At 41.4% G+C, this 24311-nt stretch overlaps 1 protein-coding gene across 9 annotated transcripts in view; it reads right to left on the bottom strand.

Moving 5' to 3' along the window:
• The window catches only part of RALGAPA1 (Ral GTPase activating protein catalytic subunit alpha 1), a 678446-nt gene that overhangs the window by 35451 nt on the left and 618684 nt on the right, over window positions 1-24311 (bottom strand). Inside the window, exon 41 of one of the 9 annotated variants that reach the window (XM_033952522.1) lies at window positions 23238-23268. The exons of the other annotated variants lie outside the window; for them this stretch is intronic. Within the exon in view, the coding sequence (XP_033808413.1) occupies window positions 23261-23268 (8 nt within the window). The 3' untranslated portion in view covers window positions 23238-23260. The remainder of the gene's footprint in view (window positions 1-23237; window positions 23269-24311) is intronic. 9 annotated transcript variants of the gene reach the window in all.

Genomic DNA, 24311 nt, shown 5'->3' with positions numbered 1-24311 from the left:
CATCTCGCCCAGCGGTCCGCGACCTGTGAAGTGGTTTCTGACCACTTCTATAACCTACCTCAAGTTATATCTGTACCCCTCTATCCCCTTATCCTCCAGGAACCTATCCAACCCGTCCTTGAACCCCTGTACAGTGTTCTGGCCTATCACATTCTCCGGAAGCGCGTTCCATGTGTCCACCACCCTTTGGGTAAAAAAGAACTTCCTAGCATTTGTTCTAAACCTGTCCCCTTCCAATTTCTCCGAGTGACCCCTAGTGCTTGTGGCTCCCCACAGTTTGAAGAATCTGTCCTTATTCACTTTCTCTATGCCCTTAAGGATTTTGAAGGTTTCTATCATGTCCCCTCCAAGTCTCCTCTTCTCCAGGGAGAACAGCCCCAGCATTTTTAACCTGTCAGTTTAGTGTTTCCCCCCCGATACTGCTGAATCGCTCTTTGTTTGACGTGCTGAGGACATTTTGAGACTCTAATCTCTTCAATATTGATCAATTTAAGAAGATTTTGTATACCTTATTACATCAAAGGTTTACTGGAGGTACGGAGCTCAGCGATTAAGCTTCCACCATGTTAGGCTTCCAAGCCACGCCCCCCTATATTGCATACCTTCAAGAAACCCATCTGAGTGCAATTGAATATGAGATTTTATAGACAGCACTGGTGGGGGAAAGAGTATTTTCCAGTTTTAAACAGTAGAGAAAGGGAGATGGTGATATTGATTTGGAAGAGACCACCATTTCAGAAGCACTTGTGCAGCACATCTCCTGGTGCCCTGTGCTGCCCACTATGTAACAACTAAGCAGGGGAGGCAATGGATGGGGTACAATATTGGCACTTCTGTCTCCCTTGCTCTCTGTGTGGCTGCACCACCTGTACATATAGAGGGACATAATCAAAACAAACGTCTTAAGTCTGTTTTGGGCCTAGGGCGCTAGTCGCCCAAAGTTGGCAGTGTCCAAAGTCCATTCTCGAAAAATATGTCCCAAATTATTATTTTTAAAAGTCATCTACTTCTACATCCAGCCGTTTGATCGTCCAGACTGCTAGTACGTCCGTCTTTATACTACATTCACATCCAAGTCTGAAACGCCTAGAACAAGACATTTTGGATGTGGGAGAGGCCAGCAAAATGATGGACTGGCCATCCGGACATGGCAACAGAGTAGTGGGGAATCTTACAGGGCACTTCTGTGAACTTCACAGAGAGGGTACCACGTAAACATCTCACCACAACTCCCTTGCAGGTCACGGCGTTCCCCCTAAAATACCCCCCAAACCTATTATACCCACCTGTCTATAACCCCAATAGCCCTTAAGGCTGCAGGTGCCACCTATATGGCGGTGCAGAAGGGTTGGGGGGGGGCTGGTGGACTCTCATTTTCCATCATGAATGCAGTGGTTAGAGTGGCTTATGGGCCTGGGTCCTCCTCTCTATGGTTCACTAGCCCACCCCCCAGACTACTTAAACCACCTCTGTGCAGCTCTATTAGGCTTTCCTATGCCAGGTGCTGATGTTCTGGAGGCAGGTATGTACGTTTTTATTCCGATTTTTATGGTGGTAGTGGGGGGGGGGAGGAGGTCAGTGATCACTGGGAGAGTGTGTGGGGGTCTGTACTTTGTGTCTGCAGTGGTTATCTGGTCACTTTGGATTAGAGAATGACACAGGGAAAAAATTTGTCCCTGTCTCCATGAGCTCGGTCCCCATCCTCGTGAGCTCAATCTCCGTCTCCGCCCTATCCCCGCAAGCTTGGTCCCCATCTCCACCCTTTCCCCGCAAACCATCTAATCCCATCTGCACAAGACAAACCATCTGATCCCATCCGCAGAAGACAAACGTGAATAGGGATGGAGGAGTAATAGACCCTGATCGATTTACAGAGGGTTATGTTCGTGAGGAGCTAGCTAAAAGGTAGGCAAAGCAATGGGGCCGGATGGTGTACATCCTAGGGTGCTGAAGGAACTTAGGGAAGTTCTGGTAGCTCCGCTGACTGACATTTTCAACGAGTCTCTAGTCAGGAGTGGTACCAGAGGACTGGTGAAGGGCAGATGTGGTCCCTTTCCATAAAAGTGGAAGTAAGGAAGAAGTAGGGAATTACAGGCCAGTAAGTCTGACTTCTGTGGTAAGCAAATTAATGGAAACACTTTTAAAACAGAGAATGGTCAAGATTCTGGAATCCTGTGGATTACAGGACTGGGGGCAACAAGAATCCACTAGAAGGTCTTGTCAGACAAATCTAATCAATTTATTTGACTGGGTGACCAGAGAATTGGATATATGATGTACACTAGATGTGGTGTATTTAGATTTTAGCAAAGCCTTTAACAGTGTTCCACACAGACATCTAATAAATAAACTGAGTGCCCTCAGGATGGGTCCCAAAGTGACGGGCTAGGTTAAGAACTGGTTGAGTGGAAGGCGACAGAGGGTAGTGATCAATGCTCTGAGGAAAGGGATGTTACCAGTGGTGTGCCTCAAGGTTCTGTTCTTGGGCTTATTCTTTTTAAAATTTTTATAAACAATGTTGCTGAAGGGTTGTTGGGTAAGATTTGCCTCTTTGCGGATGATACAAAAATCTGCAATAGAGTAGACACCCAGGATGGTGTGAATAACATGAAGAAAGACCTGGCGAAGCTTGAAGAATGGTCTGAAATTTGGCAGCTAAAATTTAATTCTAAGAAATGCAAGGTCATGCATTTGGGCTGCATAAACCCGAGGGAATGGTACAGATTAGGGAGTGAAGAGCTTATGTGCATGACAGAAGAGCGGGACTTGGGTGCGATTGTATGTGATGATCTTAAGGTGGCCAAACAGGTTGAAAAGGTGACGGCGAGAGCTAGAAGGATGCTAGGTTGTATAGGGAGAGGTATGGCTAGTAGGTATAGGAGGTATTGATGCCCCTGTATAAGACTTGATGAGACCTCATTTAGAATATTGTGTACAATTCTGGAGGCCACACCTTCAAAAAGATATAAAAAGGATGGAGTTGGTCCAGAGGAAGGTTACTAAAATATTATGTGGTCTTCATCATAAGGCGTATGGGGGACAGACTTAAAGATCTCAATCTGTATACTTTGGAGGAAAGGCGGGAGAAGAGAGATATGATAGAGAAGTTTAAATACCTAAGTAATGTAAATGCGCATGAGTCGAGTCTCTTTAATTTGAAAGGAAACTCTGCAATGAGAGGGCACAGGGTGAAGTTAAGAGGAGATTGGCTCCGGAGTAATCTAAGGAAATACTTTTTACAGAAAGGGTGGTAGATGCATGGAACAGTCTCCCAGAAGAGGTGGTAGAGACAGAGACTGTGTCTGAACTCAAAAAGGCCTGGGATAGGCACGTGGGATCCCTTGGAGAGAGAAAGAGATAATGGTTACTGCGGATGGGCAAACTAGATGGGCCATTATCTTCCATCATGTTTATATGTTTCAATTGTCATTTTATAAATCAAAGTTCTGGCTGCCGAACTAGAGGAAGAGATCTTCAGCTGGCAGGGCTTTGTTTATAAATGTTTATCAACGACTAAAATACTACTTTATCCTAAAGCAAAAAAAAAAAAAAAAAGAAAAATAGAAAAAAATTCTACCTTTGTTGTCTGGTTTCTGCTTTCTTCCTCTTCTCGTCATTCTATTCCTTCCAACCACTGTTTGCCTTTTCTCTGCCTCATATGGCATCTGCTCTATTTCTATGCCTCTACCAGAAACTGTCTACCTCTCCCTTCCATCTCTCCCTCCCCCCATGGGTCTGGCAACTATCTTCTTCCCTCTGCTCCCCCCATGGTCTGGAATCTCTGTCTTCTTCCCTTCCATCTCTCACTCCCTCCCCCAGGTGGTTTTTAGCATCTCTCTCCTCCTTTCCTCCCTTCAGATCTGGTATCTCTCTCTTCTCTCCCTTTCCCTTCCTTTTCTGCTCTTCCTTCTCAATTTGCTTTCTACTTCTTGTCTACTTACTTTCCAGTCAATTTCCCTTTCATTGTGTCTACCTACTTCCCTCACCCATTCCAGTATCTCACTAAATATATCCTCTTCCCCCAATCCTGCATGTGTTCTTTTCTTTATCCCCTCCTTCCATCCAGTACGTGCTCTCTCTCCTCTCCACTTCCTTCCAGAGTCTGCTCCATTTTCACTCCTCCCCACTTCCCTTCAGCGTCTTCTCCCCTCTCTCTCCCACCCACTAACATGCAAAGTCTACTTCTCTGTCCCCTCCTCCTCTCTCTCCACTTCCTTCCAGCGTGTTCTTCTCACTCTCTCCTCCCCACTTCCATGCAGCATCTGCTCCCCACTCTCTCCTCCCCATTTCCCTTCAGCATCTGTTCCTCTCTTCCCCCTCCCCCTCTCTCTCCACTTCCCTTCAGCGCCCTTCGCGCTGTCCAGCAACCCCTCCCTTCCGATCGCCATGGTCCAGGCATCTCCCTCCTTCTTCTCACCTTTGCTGGTGATTTTCGTTTTTCTGTCTCCAAGCAGCCCAAGCCTTTTCTCAAGGCGCATGTGGCTGCCCTGAAACTTCTCTCCTGACGCAACTTCCTCAACAACTTTAAATCTAGTCTTAAAACATTTCTTTTCAAAGATGCTTTTGAAATCTATTTCTAGGTCTCCCTATTCATAAGCCTCAGACATTAGGCCTAACATTAAAGATTCCCTCTACCCCTTTCATTTTTCACTTTCCCTTTTCTTTTTATTTTTATGCAATGTATCCTTCCCATTTATCCTTATGTATCATATTATGTCTGTACTGTTCATGTGAATCTATCTACCATTTTATATTTTTAACATTTTTATTTCTGTATAATTGTAAACCGCTTTGCATTTAAAAGCAGCATATCAAGACCAAATAAAACTTGAAACTATCCTCTCACTCCTGCTCTTGAAATGGTCACAGGAGCCATTGACTGCAAAGATTACAAAAGACCCAGGAATTATAAGGATCAAAACTGGGTGCACAGAATTGCAGATCAATTTGTATGAACAGACCTCATATTTTGGTATGGAGTAAATTTACAAATGATCCCAGGAGAAGAGAGTCAAAGAGGGGAAAAAGGGGGTGATGACACCATTCAAGAAAGTGTGGCAGTGGTGCAGTATTTTAGCTCAAGTTATTCATGAGATGTATCCTTATATGAAAATATGATTTTCCACTGGACTTTGACTTCCTGGGTTGGAGAGGAAAGGGATGTAAAATAACATGTCACTTGTTTGAGACAGGAAGAAGTCAGTTCCCATCCTTTGTTCAAATCAAACAGAGGCAAGACATTTCAACCATAAATCATTTCCATAACTTTCAGATTATGCACTTCCGCACAGAATTAGAGCAACAGATAGTTTACAGAGAGGCAAAATATATAAGTTTGGTTTTTATCACCTAGATAAGTTGATTAGGAGACAAAAAGGTTAAATGCTTAGAGTCTGGCAGAGGCATGGTCCTAAGACACAACACAGAATATTGATAAACAGCAGTTCCATACCAGTGGCATTGTTTATCACTATGTAACTAATGCAGCTTTCCAGGAAGCGCAGTATAGATTTCTGCATGGGGTATACATCACAAGGGAAAAGGAGCAAAGATGAAGTTGTGGAATGAGGGTTCCTTCCTTAACTGTAACGTCCAGGTAGAAATGGTTTTTATATTCCACAGCTCCCTGAAAACCAGGTTCAAAGTTGATAGCATATGAATAAAATACATATCTTGGAACAGGGTAATAGAAAAGCTTGGTAGAAACTTTCTAAATAGATAAGCCTTCAGTTCTTCACAGAAAAGCAAATCTGATGACATCAATCACAGTTCAGATGGTAAACACCCCCAAGCTGTTTGATAACTGTTAATAACTGTTTGATAAGGAAATGATGCAGAAATTGATGTTTTAAATATTTAACCTTAACAAATGATGAAAGATAAACTATGAAAAATTATTCAGCACATGAAGACATAGGAGATAGAGGAAATGAAAATAAAGAAATTAAAGGTTCCTTTTACAAAGCTGCGATAGCGTTTTTAGCGCAAGCAGAATTTTAGCGTGCGCTAAACCCACGCTACGTGGCTAGAACTAACGCCAGCTCAATGCTGGCATTAGTGTCTAGCGCGCGCTAAAACCGCTAGCGCAGCTTTGTAAAAGGAGCCCTAAATATACAGGACAAATTCCTGCATAAATAGTTTAAAGATAATATGGGCCTTAAGTCTCACCAGACTATGTATAGCATGATCTGATCTCTTTATCCCCCAAAAATCATCTTAGCAGCCATATTCTGACTAGTCAGCAATCTTAAAATCAGTTTAGTCCAAAGAAGGCACTCTTTTAGAATGACTGAAATTAAAGATTTATAGTGAGGCACTGATACAGAAAGAAAAAGGTTACAGGTTTTGAGTGGACATATAGGACTAGATTCTGTAACTCAGGGGTGTCCAACTTGTGGCCCCATGAAGTATTTTGTGCGACCCCGGTCGAGGGCGATACAGTGTTTTCCTCTGCTGCCCCCGGGTGTTTACTGTCTTGCCAGCGCCCTCCTCTGTCTTGCTGTAGCGTTTGCGGGGCCCTAGAAAATTTTTTTCGCCCAATGCAGCCCAGGGAAGCCAAAAGGTTGGATACCCCTGCTGTAACTGGTGCCAAAAAAAGCGCTAAGTGCTATTCTATAAATGGTGCTCCAAACTGGGTTTATAGAACAATGCTTAGTGCCAGGATCCACGCTCAGTTTGGGGTAAAAGGATTTACACCAACCGAAACCTGGTGTAGATCCTCATGCCTAAATTAGGCACAGATCTACAATATTCTGTAACACTGTGCAAACTCGAGGAATACACCGTGATCCGTCCATGCCCCTCCCATGGCCACATCCTTTTCCAGATCTGCATGGAAAAATTTACTTGCACTTCTTTACAGAATCCCATGTAGGAAGATGCATACATAAATTCTAATTGTTGCCAATTAGCACCTAATTATTGGCACTGATTGGCTCATTCAACTGCGCACGTCCAAATTTGTGTGTACAATTTTGAGTACCATATATAGAATTTGGAGGATAAGTTATTGTTTCTTGAGACCATAAGAGAATTTAAAAAGTAAAAGATCCCAGAAGTGAAGAAAACTTGATATATGCAACCTTACTGTTGATTAGGGAAACAATTCTGAAATACTGGGTTCAGGCGGAGGCTCCTTCTCTTTGGCACTGGGAACAATTTATTTGAGAGGCCATACACTATGATGTGTAAATATATAAATCTAATGTTAAATATGAATGCTTGCTATACTGAGAAGCAAAATCCCATGTGAGGGCAAGAGCCAAGTGATCTGTGTGATGAGCGTGTACATGACAATTTAGGATTGTGGCAATAGTTGACTGAATGGGAAGCTATTAGCTTTAAAATGTTTGGAGGATACGAAACCTATTCCAGGTCAAACAATCAGTCAGCTGTTATGGACAACTGAAACAAAAACAGTTGTGGAGGATAGTACAGATGGATTATATTTTGAAAAATAATTTTTATTAACTTCATAGATTATTATATAGCAAATAATAATCCAACAACCATCAGCACAGAATTATATGCAGCACAAAGCAATTTTTGTGAATAGCATTATATATTTTTCCACCTCCCCCTTTATTGTCCTACCGACTATTACCAAGGTTGAAGAAATATAAACAATACAGAAAACAATGACTGCAGGTTATTTCTCCTCTGCAGTAATTGAAAACCAATCAGGCAAGATATACTATACCTTCCACCTATCCCATCCAACCCTCCCCACCCCCACCTAATCCCAATTCCCCAATTTCCAGGGTGTATCAAAAAAGGGTTTAAAAAAAAAAAAATCAAGAGTCAGACATGTTATATAACAGTCAAACAAACATTCAGTAAAACATTATGGGGCTCATAATAAAAAAAAGCAAACATCTAAAAAGTGGCCTAAATGGGTACTTGGACGATCAAAAAGCCTGGTCGTCCAAGTACCCATAATCAAAGCTGGTTTTAGACGTATCTAAAATCAGATTAGGCCTCTCCCCTGCCTCCAAATGCATAGAGCGAAAAGAGGCATTTTTAGAGGAGGGGAAAGGGCGGGAGGTGGGCCGACCTAGACCTAGGCGTACAGCAGGTATAACCAAAGGTTTTGATAGGTTGCCTAGTCGGCACTTATACGTTTTGACTTAGACCAAGTCAAAACAGGTCTAAGTGCTGAAAAAGGGGCCGCTGAGCTGATGGCAACTGGTGCGATCAGCTCAGCAGTCTGGCAACATACCCACCCCCCACTGCAACCATCGGGGCAGGAGAGATGCCTCATCTCCCCTGCCGCAATAGCGATACCACCAAGTGCCGCCAAATGCGGCACTTGGGATAGCTAAAGCAGCAGGAGAGATGACCCATCTCTCCTGCAGCGATCCACCCTTCTCCCCGATCCGATCGGGCCAGGAGAGAGCCTAAGCCCTCCTGGACCTGCCGACTACGATCGTGGCAAGAGGGAGGCCAAGCCCTCTTGCCACGGTGAGCCCGACATTCCATGACTGGATCGGGGCAAGAGGGAGCCCAAGCCCTCTTGCCACGGTGAGCCCAACGTTCCCCGACTGGATCGGGACAAGAGGGAGTCCAAGCCCTCTTGCCCCGCGGCACCCTGAACCACCCTCCCGCCGATTACGATTGGGCAGGAGGGAGCCCAAGTCCTCCTGCCCAGGCGAACCCCCTACCCCCCCACTAAGATACGGGCAAGAGGGATCCCAGGTCCTCCTGCCCTCAACGCATCCCCCTCCCACAAACACCCCCCAAACCCCCGATTGGCCCCCTACCGCTGACCCATGAGACCCCGCCGACCCCCCCCACTCCCAATCCCCCTCCCCATACCTCAAATTTGTTGGTCGGACGGACGGGTGCCAAGCCCGTCCGTCCGGCAGGCCAGCCATCCGTTGAATGGCTGGCCTTAGGGCCTGATTGGCCCAGGTGGCTCAAATCCCACCCACAGGCCCACAGGTGGGGCCTGAGATGCCTGGGCCAATCGGAATAGGCCCCTTCTATGTGACTATGAGGCAAGATCTCTCACACTGAGGACCAAGTAATATGAAATAGTTGTCAAATTTTTTAAGTAGAATGTTTTGCATTTAAGTGTTCCATTTTTAATAAATAATAGCATGCTTTCTTCCACTGAGAATGCAGGTGCATGAGTAGACCTCCAGTTAAATTTATTTTTAAAAATACATTTTTCCTCAAGAGACAAGCCTTCTGTATCAAATGTCATATCCCTTTTCTTAAAAAAGGTTGACCATAACATTATCAAACAACATAAGCGCTGAGCTGAGTAGCAAGGAAATTCGAAGTATGCATTTCAAATAAGCAAAGGCATTCCCAAAACATACAGTATGTGCTAAATTAGGTTGCACCGTTGAACATATTAAACAGGAAAAAAACCTGCTGCTTTTGCACATCATGAAGAAATATATACCGTAGTTTATATTGCTGTTTCTTCAAAATGGCAGAACAGGTCAAAGCAGGTAATTGTTTCATTAGAAGTCGCAAATCAGCACCTGTAAGATGTGGTTTAGCAACCAAATCAACCAACCATTTTTGAGCTAAAGTCTCCATGATCCAGGTAGTAATTATAATCTGCACCACCTTTTGATAGAAGGAAATATTAGCTCTTGTAGGACAAAGTAATAATAATGTCTCCTGTTCTACATCCCACAGGTGCTTCACCAAAGCTGTACAATCCAAAGAATGAACATAATGTCTTAAACATAAAATACTGTATCATCCCTTTGCAGGAAGAAGCACAGATGGATTTAAAAGTAGAGGAGCTAAACAAATTTCAAATTAACAATCAACTGCTAAAACTGAACAGGTATGAATAAAAATAAAAAGAATAACTTTAAAGAGTCTACATGCAAATACCAGAATGTAAAAAATAAAGTAGGACATTTAGGCCTAGATTCACTAACCTCATGGATCTGATCCGTGGGCGATCTGATCCGTGAGGTGGCTGGGCGCCCGATTTACAACACGTCCACATGCAAATTAGGTCGATTGGAGGCACGCCCCTAACCGACTACACGGATCATTGAAGAGCGATCCTGATGCATGCACAGACCATCTTCTTTGCCTGTAGATGGTCCGGTGCATGCGCTTTCTCTTCGTGCTTTTTTTTTTTTTTTGCTCTCGGTGCAATTTTTAAAAAACTTTTTTATTCGTAAGCCCGTGGTTTTAACCCCGGGTTTAAAGCGGGGCTGCACTGTGGCGTGTTCTGGAACAGAACAGAATACGCCCTAGTGCAGCTCCGCTTTAAACCCTTGGGCTAAAACCACGGGTTTGCACTGCAGGGCGGCAGAGAGCAGGAGAGTTGAGGCTCTTGCCGTTGGTGGTTAACATTGGAGTTTAGCATCTCTTCTTGCAGGTCTATAAGCGGTGCTGAGTGCAGGAAATACAGTTTGCAAGGCTAGCTTTCAAATGTCCTGGGAAATCATGTTGATGATGAGGATGCAAACAGAAATCTCTTCCTCCCATGGTTCCACAGTCCCGAGTGCTGCCTCTTGTTCTGACACTGATATAAATAGGAGTGCCTGGTAAGAAATATCAGGAATAAACAGGGGAGAAACCTGCCAGGCACTCACAGCTGTTCTACAACAAACTCTTATAAGATCCATCAGGGAAGGGCAGCAGAGAGCAGGAGAGTTGGGGCAGCTTCAAGGGCAGGAGAGTCAGCATGGACGTGAGTGACTGATCCTCAGCAGTCACTTCTTTATTGATAGGCCAGCCAAGTCGGTGTTCCTGAAAATGTTTAGTGAATCGCTGCCTTCCTACATTTGCATGCCATTTCCTCTCATTTGCAAGCGCGGATCAGATCGAATTGGAGGTTGATTGGCACCAAGGTTAGTGAATCGGGTCTGAGGAACATCGGGTCGGTACACGAACGCAAACACGATCGGTGGGCTTAGTTAATCTAGCCCTTAAAGTATATAGCATGCTCTACGCTTCAGTTTTAGTGGGCAGAGGGCCTGTTTACAGAAGTTGCTTTACTCTGGGTTCTGCAGAACACCCGACAGTCCTAGGATACTGAAATCAAGGTAAAAATCTATCGAAAATATAGTGGTTATTGAACTGGTAGAGAGGTGGTACAATTTTATTTAATTATCCATCCAAATAAATATTTATTTTTGGATGTTTTCTTTTTACCTACTTTTTCAGTACTATCCACTTCAGTTCACAATATAAAACTGCAAATGTAATAAAACAAAAGCAGCAAAATCTATATAGTCAATACTGAAATAGAGACAGATTGCATTTCTATAAATGCTATTTAGCACTGGCTGAATTATGTTTATTAAAAACTTTCTATACCGCATAACAGCCTAAAAAGGATCCAAGCGGTGTACAATATATAAAACACATTCATTAAGAAAGGAACTCCATTTAAAAATAGGATAGAAAAGAATAAAAGCAAAAGTTAAAAATCATTTTTTCCCTAAAATACTAAGCAGTTAACACCTCCATAATAATAATTCTAATAGTAATTCAATAAAAAACAATCAAATCTCAGTAAATCATATTTAATACATACAGTTAAAAAAAATTTCCATATCAAAAATTAATCATTATATAAATACAGATTACAGTCCCAAACTCAATTATTCAATTTGAGAAAGCCAATTGAAAAAAATGTGCTTTTAGGTGTCTCTTAAAATTTATATATGATTCTTCTTTTCTCAAATCTATGGGAAAATTATTCCATAACCGCGGAACTAGATAAAAGAACGCACAATCTCTAGTTGACACAGATATTCAGTGCTGGCCCCCATTGGTACTGAATATCTGGAGTTCCCTGGACAGGTACTAACAGTGGTGGTTTGCCTGTATATATGGCAGTACTCTCTGGATATGTACTGCTAAATATCTGGGTTTAGTCAACACAATTTAACTGGGCACTAGGCAATCTCTACTTATATAAATTCCTAGAGATGTGAAATGCCAAAGCAGAGTTTAAACAGGATAATAAAGTTTTTTAATAATAATAATAATGATAAATTTAAATTATTCTATCTCCTGAGGGCACACACTATGAAGATATACTTTCAAGATGCTATGGTATGGCTGCATCTTGAATACTGTGTGCAATTCTGGATGCTGTATCTAACAAAAAGATATAGCGGAATTAGAAAAGGTACAGAGAAGGGCAACAAAAATAATAAAAGGGATGGAACGACTTCCCTTTGAGGAAATGCTAAAGCAGCTAGGGCTCTTCAGCTTGGAGAAGAGATGGCTCAGAAGTGATATGAGAGAGGTCTATAAAATACTGAGCGGAGTGGAAAGGGTAAACGTGAATCACTTGTTTACTCTTTCCACAAATGCAACAAAACGATTTTGGCTGAGCGCGAGGTTAAATGATGGCTAAATGGCTTTGAACCACCAGCCTGCATAGTTTAATCTTTCCTGATGAAGCTCGCATTCGAGTGAAACGGGGCCGCTCCATTGAGTGAAATATAGCACAGCAAGAAAACAGCTGAGAGCTGTTCATATTTTTTAAGCCACTCTATATAGCTAAGAGCTGCTAGTACCGCTACTACAAAAAAAACTACAAAAAATGTATTCAGTTTTTTAAGAAGCAAAAAAACCCCAAAACAAACAAATATAGAAAAATTGAACCATTAATTGAAAAAACTTTATTGTCACAAGTGTCAAAACATAAAATACAAGAAGGGTATATGAGACCAATGACAGTTCACTAAATGGTCGTTTTGACTGGACTTGTTCCAAAGGCATATGGCTGTGAATACTTGGTCTTTCCACCTTTCAAATTGTTAAAGTCTATGGTCTTTTGGTAAAGATTCTTTCTTATTTGAAGGTTGTTTGTTTTTTCAACAGCAAACGATCATCAACATAGAACACAGCATACAGATCAGGCATATTTGTTGCATATCCTTTGATACCATCACTCTATGAAAAAGATGTGTTGATCAAAACACAGACCGTGTTGGGTCCTATATTCTGTATAAAGTGGTCTATTTGTACGCAACAAATTGTTTGTTTGCTTTAATAAACTTTGCCTGCATCTTGTACATCTGTCTGCAGTTCTTTTTTTTTTTTTTTTGTCTTTGCTCCACTGCATCCTTACTGCAGATTTGTTGGATTAGGTTTTTTGTCCGAAGAGGTAGGTGTGTATGTAGAGAGAGATGACAGACTGGCCAGTGTGAGGTGTGTGTGTGAGAGACAGAGAGAAAGAATAGGCAGACTGGCCATGGAGAGGGGTGTGTGTGTATGTGAGAGAGAGAGAGAGAGAGGAGGAAGACTAGGTGATAAGAGTTTAAGTAGTCCTCTGTATGGGAGCATTTTGAAGACTTTTTGGGAAATGCCAATATTTCTATGATCCTGGGATTATATGCCAATGGGATAAGAACATAAGAATTGCCGCTGCTTGGTCAGACCAGTGTCCATCCTGCCCAGTAGTCTGCTCACTCAGTGGCCCTCAGGTCAAAGACCAGTGCTCTAAATGAGTCCAGCCTCACCTGCGTACATTCCAGTTTAGCAAGAACTTGTCCAACTTAATTTTGAAACCCTGAAGTGTGTTTTCCCCTATTAAAGATTCCGGAAGAGCGTTCCAGTTTTCCACCACTCTCTGGGTGAAGAAGAATTTCCTTATGTTTGTACGGAATCTATCCCCTTTCAACTTTAGAGAGTGCCCTCTCATTCTCCCTACCTTGGAAAGGGTGAACAGTCTGTCTTTATCTACTAAGTCTATTCCCTTCAGTATTTTGAATGTTTCGATCAAGTCCCCTCGCAGTCTCCTCTTTTCAAGGGAGAAGAGGCTCAGTTTCTTCAGTCTCTCACTGTACGGCAACTCCTCCAGCCCCTTAACCATTTTAGTCGCTCTTCTCTGGACCCTTTCGAGTAGTACCATGTCCTTCTTCATGTACGGCGACCAGTGCTGGACGCAGTATTCCAGGTGAGGGCGCACCATGGCCCGGTACAGCGGCATGATAACCCTCTCTGATCTGTTCGTGATCCCCTTTTTAATCATTCCTAGCATTCTGTTCGCCCTCTTCGCCTCCGCCGCACATTGCATGGATGGCTTCATCGACATGTCAATCAGAACTCCCAAGTCTCTTTCCTGGGAGGTCTCTCCAAGTACAGCCCCAGACATCCTGTATTCGTGCATGAGATTTTTGTTATCGACATGCATCACCTTACACTTATCCACGTTGAACCTCATTTGCCATGTCGCAGCCCATTTCTCAAGCATGTTTATGTCACATTGCAGATCATCGCAATCCTCCTGTGTCTTCACTATTCTGAATAGCTTAGTATCGTCCGCAAATTTAAACACCTCGCTCATCGTACCAATTTCCAGATCATTTATAAAGGTGCTGAAGAGCACAGATCCAAGCACCAAGCCCTGCGGCACCCCACTGGTGACGCTATTCCAGTCCGAGTATTGTCCATTTATCCCCATGCTTCTTAGACTTTGCCTGATGCATAGGATAAGAATCTTTTGATGCTGGTATTGAAGACTTGGAATTCTACTTCTTTGGCTATAAATTTAAAATGAATAGTCCCAGTGGTCTCCCATCAATACATGACTTTGAGAGTGACATGTCCTCTTAAGATTAATGTTTCCAATCTGGAGAACTGAGTCATTCAAACCCCTTTGGCCAATATTATGGTGACGCTGAATTGCCAAGAGGGGGCATAAGGATATAGAGGAGTGATACTGAAAACAATGGGAGGGGATCATAGAATGGTGAGATGATGAAGGCAGGGAGATGGGCACAGTGGAAGAACTAGAAAGGGACATATAGGAGACAGAGAAGGAAGATGCTGAACATGGGGAACAGAAATAGAATATGGATAGTGAGCATGGAGAAAGAAGAAATGTCAAATGGTCAGGAGATCCTGGTAAGTGAGTTAAGAGAAGACAAAAGAAAACAGAGACCAGAGCCTGAGACTAACATGATTTGAAAAATAAAATGAGTCAATAAAAAGTAGATAAAAATAATTTTATTTTCTATTTTGTGATTAGAATATATCAGATTTGAAATATGTATCCTGTAGAACTGGTGTTAGAAACAACTGGGGACCGCAAAGCCCAGGCTGTGCTTCTTCAAGAAGGGCGCAAGAGGAGACCCGGGAAACTACAGGCCGGTGAGCCTGACCTCAGTCCCGGGAAAGATGATGGAGGCACTGATTAAAGACAGCATCTGTGAGCACATCGAAAAAAATGGGCAGCTAAAACCGAGTCAACACGGCTTCTGCAAGGGTAGGTCATGCCTCAGTAACTTATTGTACTTCTTTGAGGGGGTGAGCAGCCAGATGGATAAAGGGGAATCTATAGACATCATTTACCTTGACTTCCAAAAAGCCTTCGACAAGGTGCCACACGAGAGACTGCTTAAAAAGATATGGAACCACGGGGTACAAGGGGAGGTCCACCGATGGATCAAAATCTGGCTGGCAAACAGGAAACAGAGGGTTGGCGTAAAGGGCCACTACTCTGACTGGAAAGGGGTCACGAGCGGAGTTCCGCAGGGGTCGGTGCTGGGACCGCTCCTGTTCAATATCTACATAAACGACCTAGAGGCGGGAACCAAGTGTGAGGTCATTAAATTTGCAGATGACACCAAACTATACAGCAGGGCTCAAACCAGGGAAGACTGCGAAGATCTTCAAAAGGATCTAACACAGCTGGAAAAGTGGGCCGAAAAATGGCAGATGAGCTTCAACGTGGGGAAATGCAAGGTCATGCACGTGGGGAAAAAGAACCCGATGTTCACATACAAAATGGGGGGAACACCACTAGGGGTCAGCAACCTGGAGAGAGACCTGGGAGTGATGGTAGATGCAACACTGAAGGAATCGGAGCAATGCGCCACGGCCTCAAGGAAAGCAAACAGAATGTTGGGTATCATTAAGAAGGGTATTACAACCAGGACGAAAGAAGTCATCATGCCACTGTATCGTGCAATGGTGCGGCCGCATCTGGAGTACTGCGTCCAGTACTGGTCACCGTACCTCAAGAAAGACATGGCGGTACTTGAGGGAGTACAAAGAAGAGCAACTAGACTGATAAAGGGAATGGAAAATCTCCCATATACCGAAAGATTGAAGCAGTTGGGACTTTTCTCCCTGGAGAAGCGAAGACTTAGAGGAGACATGATAGAAACCTTCAAGATCCTGAAGGGCATAGAAAAAGTAGACAGGGGCAGATTTTTCAAATTAAGGGGCGCCACAAGTACAAGGGGGCACTCGGAGAAATTGAAAGGGGACAGGTTTAGAACAAACGCTAGGAAGTTCTTTTTCACTCAGAGGGTGGTGGATACACGGAACGCGCTTCCAGAGGCTGTTGTAGACAAGAAAACATTAAATGGTTTCAAAGAAGGTTTGGATAGATTCCTAGAAGAAAAAGGGATTGAGGGGTATAGATAGGTATAGACCATTGCTCAGGCAATGGGCCTGATGGGCCGCCGCGGGAGCGGACTGCTGAGCAGGATGGACCTAGGGTCTGCCTCAGCGGAGGCAACTTCTTATGTTCTTATGTTTAGCTTCCAGTTGGCTTAGGGCTTTCTTTGATCAAGGGGCAGTTGCCCTAGTTGCACTCCCCTAACACTATTCCTGCCTTGTGTGACTGAAGTACTCTGATAGCTTGATTTCTCTATGTAATTTGGCTTGTTCAGTTTTCTCAATAGTGGAGGGGATATTTGTGAGGGAGAGGAGAAGGGAGACAGGAATTTTGTTGATCCTTGTTCTGTATTATTTGTGATTTATAAAATGACAATTGTTTCTTTTTATACTTTAATAAAATAAGTTCAATATAAAATCATAACTATTCGAGGCTTGTGCGGATGGTATCAGATGGTTTGCAGGGACAGGGCAAGGACCGAGCTCGAAGAGCAGGGACAAATTTTCTCCTATGCCATTCTTTAGTGCCGAGGTGCATTGAGTTGAGCATCAACTGTGCATCGAGGTCAAACAAGGGATGCTTCCTCCACTGATGTTGATGTACGAGTTGAGTGGGTTCGCATCAACTCTGCAAGAGTGCATGATTTTGTCCTCAATCGACACTTTGATGCATCTTTGGACTGGGATAAGGCTGGTATGGTAGTCTTTGAAGTATGTGGAGATTGTGTCTGCAGTAGTCCCGAAAACTCTTGTCTCAGCATAGCCTGGATCTCCTCTTGGACAGTTGGTGCTAGAGAAGAAAGACGCTGGCATGGTAGTAGTCTGCTGTAGTGGTTGGCATGGTGTGGGAGACCTCAATGTTGTGGTACACCAGTGCGGAGATATCATCTGGAGAAATGGAGAATAGTCCTCTGGGCATCGACGTTTACTGTGTGTCAATTAAGTCAATGCTTAGGAGGAGCCAGAAGCATGCCTAGAAGGGGAAGAAATTTTGTGTTTCTTAACTTTTTTACATGTGATGTCCCTCAACACAAGGTATCGATGAAGAGGAAGCAGAGTCTTGATGCTGCATGGAGCCTAATGCTCAACGCTCCTGATATGGTGTCAATGATGAAAATACAGGTATAACAGGAGTTGGAGTGTCGGGTTCAGAGTCACCAGCCATGTTTGATGTTGATGCCGACACAGTACTGAAAAGTTTGCTAAACTGAAGTTTGAAGGCTTTAAGTGACCTCTTTTGCATACAGTGACAGATTATCACATGAAATGTCCCGATATTCAGGACCTAGGTAATGGACACACCAATTACAAGTATGCAGATCAGAGCCCGAAATGATCCTATTGCAGCTTTTTGGATATACAGTTATGGTACTGTGATGGACATTTTGATATCTCTATTTTTCGAAAGTCTACGGACACTAATTCGTTGCTTCATTACCGGAGCTATCACCCGATAGCATTGCGCAATAGTATACCTATGGGACAGATGCTGAGACTTAAACGTCTGTGCTCTTCCGAAATGGACTTTATAAATCAAATTCATCAGATGTCCCAGAGATTCAAACAGGGATATAAGAACATAAGAAGCGCCATCTCCGGATCAGACCTTCGGTCCATCAAGTCCGGCGATCCGCACACGCGGAGGCCCTGCTAGGTATACACCTGGCTTATTTTATAGCCAACCATATCTTTATATGCCTCTCTCAAGGAGATATGCATCTAGTTTGCTTTTGAAGCCTAGGACTGTCGATTCCGCAATAATCTCCCCTGGGAGAGTATTCCAGATGTCAACCACTCTCTGTGTGAAGCAGAACTTCCTGATATTAGTCCTGAACTTGCCCCCCCTTAGCTTCATTTCATGTCCTCTTGTCCGTGTCAAATTGGACAATGTAAATAGTTTTTTCTGCTCTATTTTGTCGATTCCTTTCAGTATTTTGAAGGTTTCGATCATATCCCCACGCAGTCTCCTTTTCTCAAGGGAGAACAATCCCAGTGTTTTAAGTCGATCCTCATATTCCAGTTTCTCCATACCCTTCACTAGTTTAGTTGCTCGTCTCTGCACCCTCTCCAGCAGTTTTATATCCTTCTTTAAGTAGGGAGACCAATGTTGGACGCAGTATTCCAAGTGGGGTCTGACCATTGCCCTATAAAGCGGCATTATAACTTTCTCCGATCTACTCGAGATTCCTTTCTTTATCATGCCCAACATTCTATTTGCCTTATTTGCCGCTGCCGCACATTGTGCCGACGGCTTCAGGGTCCTATCTATCAGTACACCCAAATCCCTTTCTTGTTCACTTTTTCCCAGAGTTGCACCTGACATTCTGTACTCGTATTCCTTATTTTTACTGCCTAAATGCATTACCTTGCATTTCTCCACGTTGAACTTCATTTGCCATTTCTCCGCCAATTTTTCTAACCGACACAAATCGCTCTGGAGTTCCTCACTGTCCTCCTGCGATCTGATTGCCCGGCAGAGTTTTGTGTCGTCTGCAAACTTGATGATCTCACTGGATGTTCCGTTTTCCAGATCCTGCTCGTGTGATAAGACGGGCAGCCAAACATGCTACTTATGCTGAACGACAATGGCTGTTTCTTCCTAAGTCTCCTAGAGAGAAGCTTGATCAAAGGATCACTTGTGTGCTTCCCTTTTCTCCCTTGTCATCCTATGTACAGAACATCATTGGCCAACATTGACATTTGTTAAGTTTTCATTCGGTGTTTGGTAGCAAGCCTAGGTTTGCTTTCAAGCACAGTAAAAATTTGGGGGAATGTTTGAAATATCATTCTTATTATTTGATTGATGATGGTGAGATGGATCATACTCCTTGTGGAAGGTGTAGGTATTGTCAATATTCTATGAGCACTGAGAGTGTATTAATTCCTAATGTGCATATACAGTTTAAATTACAACAAAAAACCAATTGTTGTTCCTCTCAAGTAGTGTATGGCATTTTTTGTCCTTGTAATAAGCTTTATATCAGGCAGACCAAGAGAGCAATCAAATTTCATATTGCTGAACATCTCAGTTGTATTAGAACCCAGAAAAGTGAAGCCCCATTGGTGGACCATTGGGTTCAATTTAAGCACTTTTTATCTGATTTGCGTTTCTGTGTCTTTATTTATTTATTTTATTTATTTATTTATTTAGATTTATATCCCGTTCTCCCAGTAGCTCAGAACGGTCTACAAGTAAACATACACAGTAGAAGTAATTAGGCAAATAAGATGTACAATAGGTTTAGGTGCTTGGACATACAAGATTGTGCAGTATTTATCAGGGTACAAACAATTTTTCAGAGTACAGACAATTTATCAGAGTACAGACTAAGAGAGGACTATACTGAAATTTAGGAGAAGTTAAATAGGGGAGAGAAGAGAGAGGGGGGGGTGTAGACTGAGGGAGATCTTTAGTTGAAGAGGAGGGTCTTTACCATTTTACGGAATGTCAATAAAGAGTTCTGTTGCCTGAGTTGGGGGGGGGAGTTTATTCCAGAGATGTGGGATGAAGTGGCTGTAGGATTGTTTGCGGGCAGTTTCTGAGAGGAGGGACCTTCCAGGGGGAATGCATAGGCGTATTTCCGATTTTGAGCGGAGGGTGCGAGTGGGGGTGTAGATGGGAAGCTTAGATTTAAACAGTTTGCTGCCAACACTGGGGGGGGGGGGGATATTTCTCGGCTGTTAACTTACCAGGAGCAACGTCTTTTTTTTAACTTTTTATTTATAGAATTTTCATTCTTTCAATTCATGAATCACATATTATAAAATGTATAATAAAATATATATGTATGTACAAATTCATATCATAGATATTCATCCCTTTCCCCTATTAATTGTTTTTCCATTTTTCTTTCATATTAATATCTATATTTCCCACCCTAACCCTATATTACTATTATCAATGTGTTAAGATATCTGATCTCTAGAATAATTAGTCAATGGATCCCATATTTTCTTAAAATTTTTAATATTTCCTTGTTGTAAAGCCAAAATTTTCTCCATTTTGTAAATGTGACATACCGAGTTCCACCAGAATGTATAATTTAGTTTGGTAAAATCTTTCCAATTTTGTGTGATTTGCTGCATGGCAACTCCTGTCAATATTAAAAGTAATTTATTATTATTTGCTGATATTGGACTCTGTGTTCTCATTGCAGTACCGAATAATATGGTATCATATGAGAGTCCTACGTGATTTTCTAGTAATATATTTATTTGGGGCCAAATTAAATTCCAAAAAGCTTTTATACAGGGACAAAAAAAAAATTAAATGATCCAATGTCCCTACTTCTATTTTATAATGCCAACATCTATTAGATCTAGTATTATCTATCTTATGCAAGCGCGTCGGGGTCCATAACACTCTATGTAATAAAAATAACCATGTTTGACTCATAGATGCTGACTTTGTTAATCTTAATCTCCAGGAGCAATGTCTGATTTTTTCTTGGCGCACTGCGATTCCAAATGGTCTCAATAGAGAGACTGAGTGGCTGGTGTTGCATTAAAAATATACATATCTTTTTTAGTTAGTAACTGATTGTTTTCAATCGTTTTTTTTGAATGATTTTTAGCTGTGGCTTTCGTCATCACGTATTTTCTTATTTAATGCGCCACTCTCTCTCTGTTGTCATTATGCCTGTGTGGCGGCCTTGCTTGTGGCTCCTGGTTAAGTCAGCTTCTACTTCCTGCCTGGTATGATTGCTTATATTTATATTGTTTGTTTGAGTAAGCTGATATGTTATGTGATGTGTATTGCAGTCGATATGTTTTTGTGCTTTATTGTTTTCCCCAGCGTTACTCTTCCTCTTGATAAAGACCAATATCAAAACATGGCTTGTGTTGAGGAGGGAGTTGGATGTTTTTTGGATTACTTCATTGGATTTATGCACTTGCACTCTGTCTATTGTGGTGACTTTGGGATCATTTTGCACATGAACATATGAACTAAAGCTAAGGACTCCGATCTGTTCCTGATATCTTGGTGGACTACACTTTGGAAGATGAACTAGCTGAATTCAAGCTGCAGTTTGGTTCCATTCAAGATAAGTGACTGTTGTAGTGACTGGCGTGAACATGTTAACAGTATGAACGACTGGTTTCCTTTGCTTTTTTAAGCTTTGGTTATTTGTATGTATATGTTGATTATTGATGATTATAGTGATATTATTAAAGTATTATATGTATGTATGAATTTATTTGATTATGTGATTTATACAGTTCATTGGTAAATTATTGAACGACTGAATGTATGAATAATTGTGAATTTGTAGTGCTGAGGGTGGATTCTTTTGATGGATCCTATTGCATCAAGAACATTTTTTTGAAGCTGCTCAGTACTGATTTTGACATAGAAAGGAAAACGGCTGATGCAAAAGTCGAAGGGCTGAATGGCCCAGAGAGCACATATACAGATGGAGCCGAAAATGATTGATGCTCCTAGGGAGAAAAAGGCCTTGAATTGGCCCGAAGGATAAAAATGGAAAAGTGACAAAAATGAACCAAATCTGGTAGAAATGAAGAAATACTATAAAAAGAAAGAATTATGACAAAAGGTAAGGAAAATAATGACAGGAAGGCACTAAACATCTGAAAACATTTGAGACAATGAGGAGAAAACTGAAGACACAACTTCTCAGCTCCACGGAAAATGATGGATGGTCCTGTAAACTGACGTCAGGCAGGAAACAGTAAGCACACGCATGATACAGGAACTGCCTTAATAAATTTAAAGTAACAATGTGCTTGGTATGTGTCTGTGCCGGGTTCTGTGGTTGATGTCACCTGCTTGTATGAGAATAGAACACCTGCTTGTCCTCAGAGAAAATATTATTTTAAAAATTTGTTACATTAAATTTATTAAAAAAATATATTGTTACATAATTAAACTACTCCTTTCAGTTACATATGTTTCTTCCTTTGTTTGTAGTTCTCAAATTGTCCTTAACAATGAGCCAGGTGTTACATATTATTAAGGGACAAGACCACTCAGTTGATGACTGACTGAAGCCATGAAACAAGGGATTTATCTTGACCCAATTAAACTGTCAGAGGGTAAAGCCTAATATATTGAACTTAACCTACTACATTAGAAAATAAATCTTCTCTTTTTGAAAACAGAAAAATTCCAGATTTAAAATTCTTTTACTGTGTGGCGATTTTCAAACAAATAAGTAGGCTGTAAGCTTTGACCAGATTTGCATTGGCTAGTATCCTATCACAAGGAAGAAGAATGACATTATGCTCTGTTTAGCACTCCTGTAAAAGATTTAAAAAATTATCTTTGCTGCATGTTACAGCAGAAGAATAGGTTTATATATATATATATATATTTTTTTTTTTTAAAGTCAACCTTTGACAACAAATAAATACTATAATATGTAGAATATTTGTGGATGTTTGGCAACATTCTTAACCAATGTCCTTAGCAGACTTACATTTTGTTATTCCCACTTGCCTTTGCATATCATGTTTCACTTAACAGTCCCTGTAACCTTTATTTTTACATTACCTTCATTTCTCCCCTCACTCACTCATTTGATAGCAGTATGACATGGAATCCTTAATGAAATCACTAAGACTCATAAGTCCAAAACACACCAGTGCCAACCAGTAGTACACGTTCATGCCATAAATACGAGGACACTATAGTTAGGTGTTACAAGTTCAATAGTAGCTACACCCATTTTGACTCCATGTGAATGTTAGCATTTCATGCAATGCCTAGGATTAGTGAAAGAAAGTGAAAGGATAAAATAAGTGGTGCTTTTGGATTTTTATTTTTAGTTAAGTGCAAAGAACTCTGAGGAGAGTTTTCAAAAGACTTGATTACAAAGCATAGTTTCCTTAATCATAGATAACAAAGGAAGGGATGTGATGCTTGATCTTACCTTCAGATAAACAGAACAGATATTTAATGATCTAAAGAGGGGAAAATAAAATAAATGATACAATCACAGGGTAGAAAAGAAATTAACAAAACAGGAAGTCCGTGAGTTATTCATTTTTCTTATTGGTTTTAAAATTAGTTGTTGAAATGCAGTACCCCACATAATACTTAAAAGACAAGAACAAAAATTTGGAATATAAATTGGTTTCATGCAGGATTCAGGTACTTTTTCAATTTGGCAACTTGAATTTATCTTTGCAGCTAGTTTTTTGTTCTACATTAAACAAATTATATTGAAAGAATGGATTTTCAAAATTACACTTCACTGCTCTTATCTTTTCTCACTAGAAATTACTAGAGAAATAACCTCAGCAAGACTAAGCAAATATTTTAAACTAGTGTTCAGAAAGTGCATCTGTAAGGACTGGGGTGTGATATAGTACCATACACAGCACATACACACAAAAAAAAATCAAAACCAAAAATGGCTAGCCAGTTTTTCAGATGTTTACATGGAGACATTGAGCACTAGTACTATATTGGAGGAGATTATGGCAGTAAATAATTTTATAAAGCTTTTTCTTCATGTAAAGCCTGTTTTATATGCAGAAACGGGCTTCTATAAAATCGTGACTGCAAATGCATATAAAAAGCAGATGCACAGAAAGAGTGTACTTAATTTTACAAGATCAACACAAAGTTTAGTCAAAGCAGAGATGGATTTGCAATGTATGTGTGCATTTTATAAACTACATGGGTACACTTATAAAATTTCCTCATATATCACAGAGAACCTTTTTTTTTTTAAGAACCTTTTTTTTTTTTTTTTTAATGTTTCTATTAAATTAATAAATTATTAAGTAAAATGCTCAGACCCACATCCTATGTGCCAAGTGACTAGACATTGCACTGGTTGCCATAGGGACCATCAAAGCTGTTCACTGTCCCATAGTGCCTGTTTTTAAAAAAGCAGTTACTTATTGTAACAGGTGTTATCCAGGGACAGTAGGCAGATATTCTCACACACAGGTGATGTTACCGACAAAACCCCCGGTACGGACACTTTAAAAGTACA

This window comes from Geotrypetes seraphini, chromosome 7 (genome assembly GCF_902459505.1).
Source record: "Geotrypetes seraphini chromosome 7, aGeoSer1.1, whole genome shotgun sequence".
NCBI classification, from domain to species: domain Eukaryota; kingdom Metazoa; phylum Chordata; class Amphibia; order Gymnophiona; family Dermophiidae; genus Geotrypetes; species Geotrypetes seraphini.
This window is presented reverse-complemented; position numbering and strand designations above follow the sequence as displayed.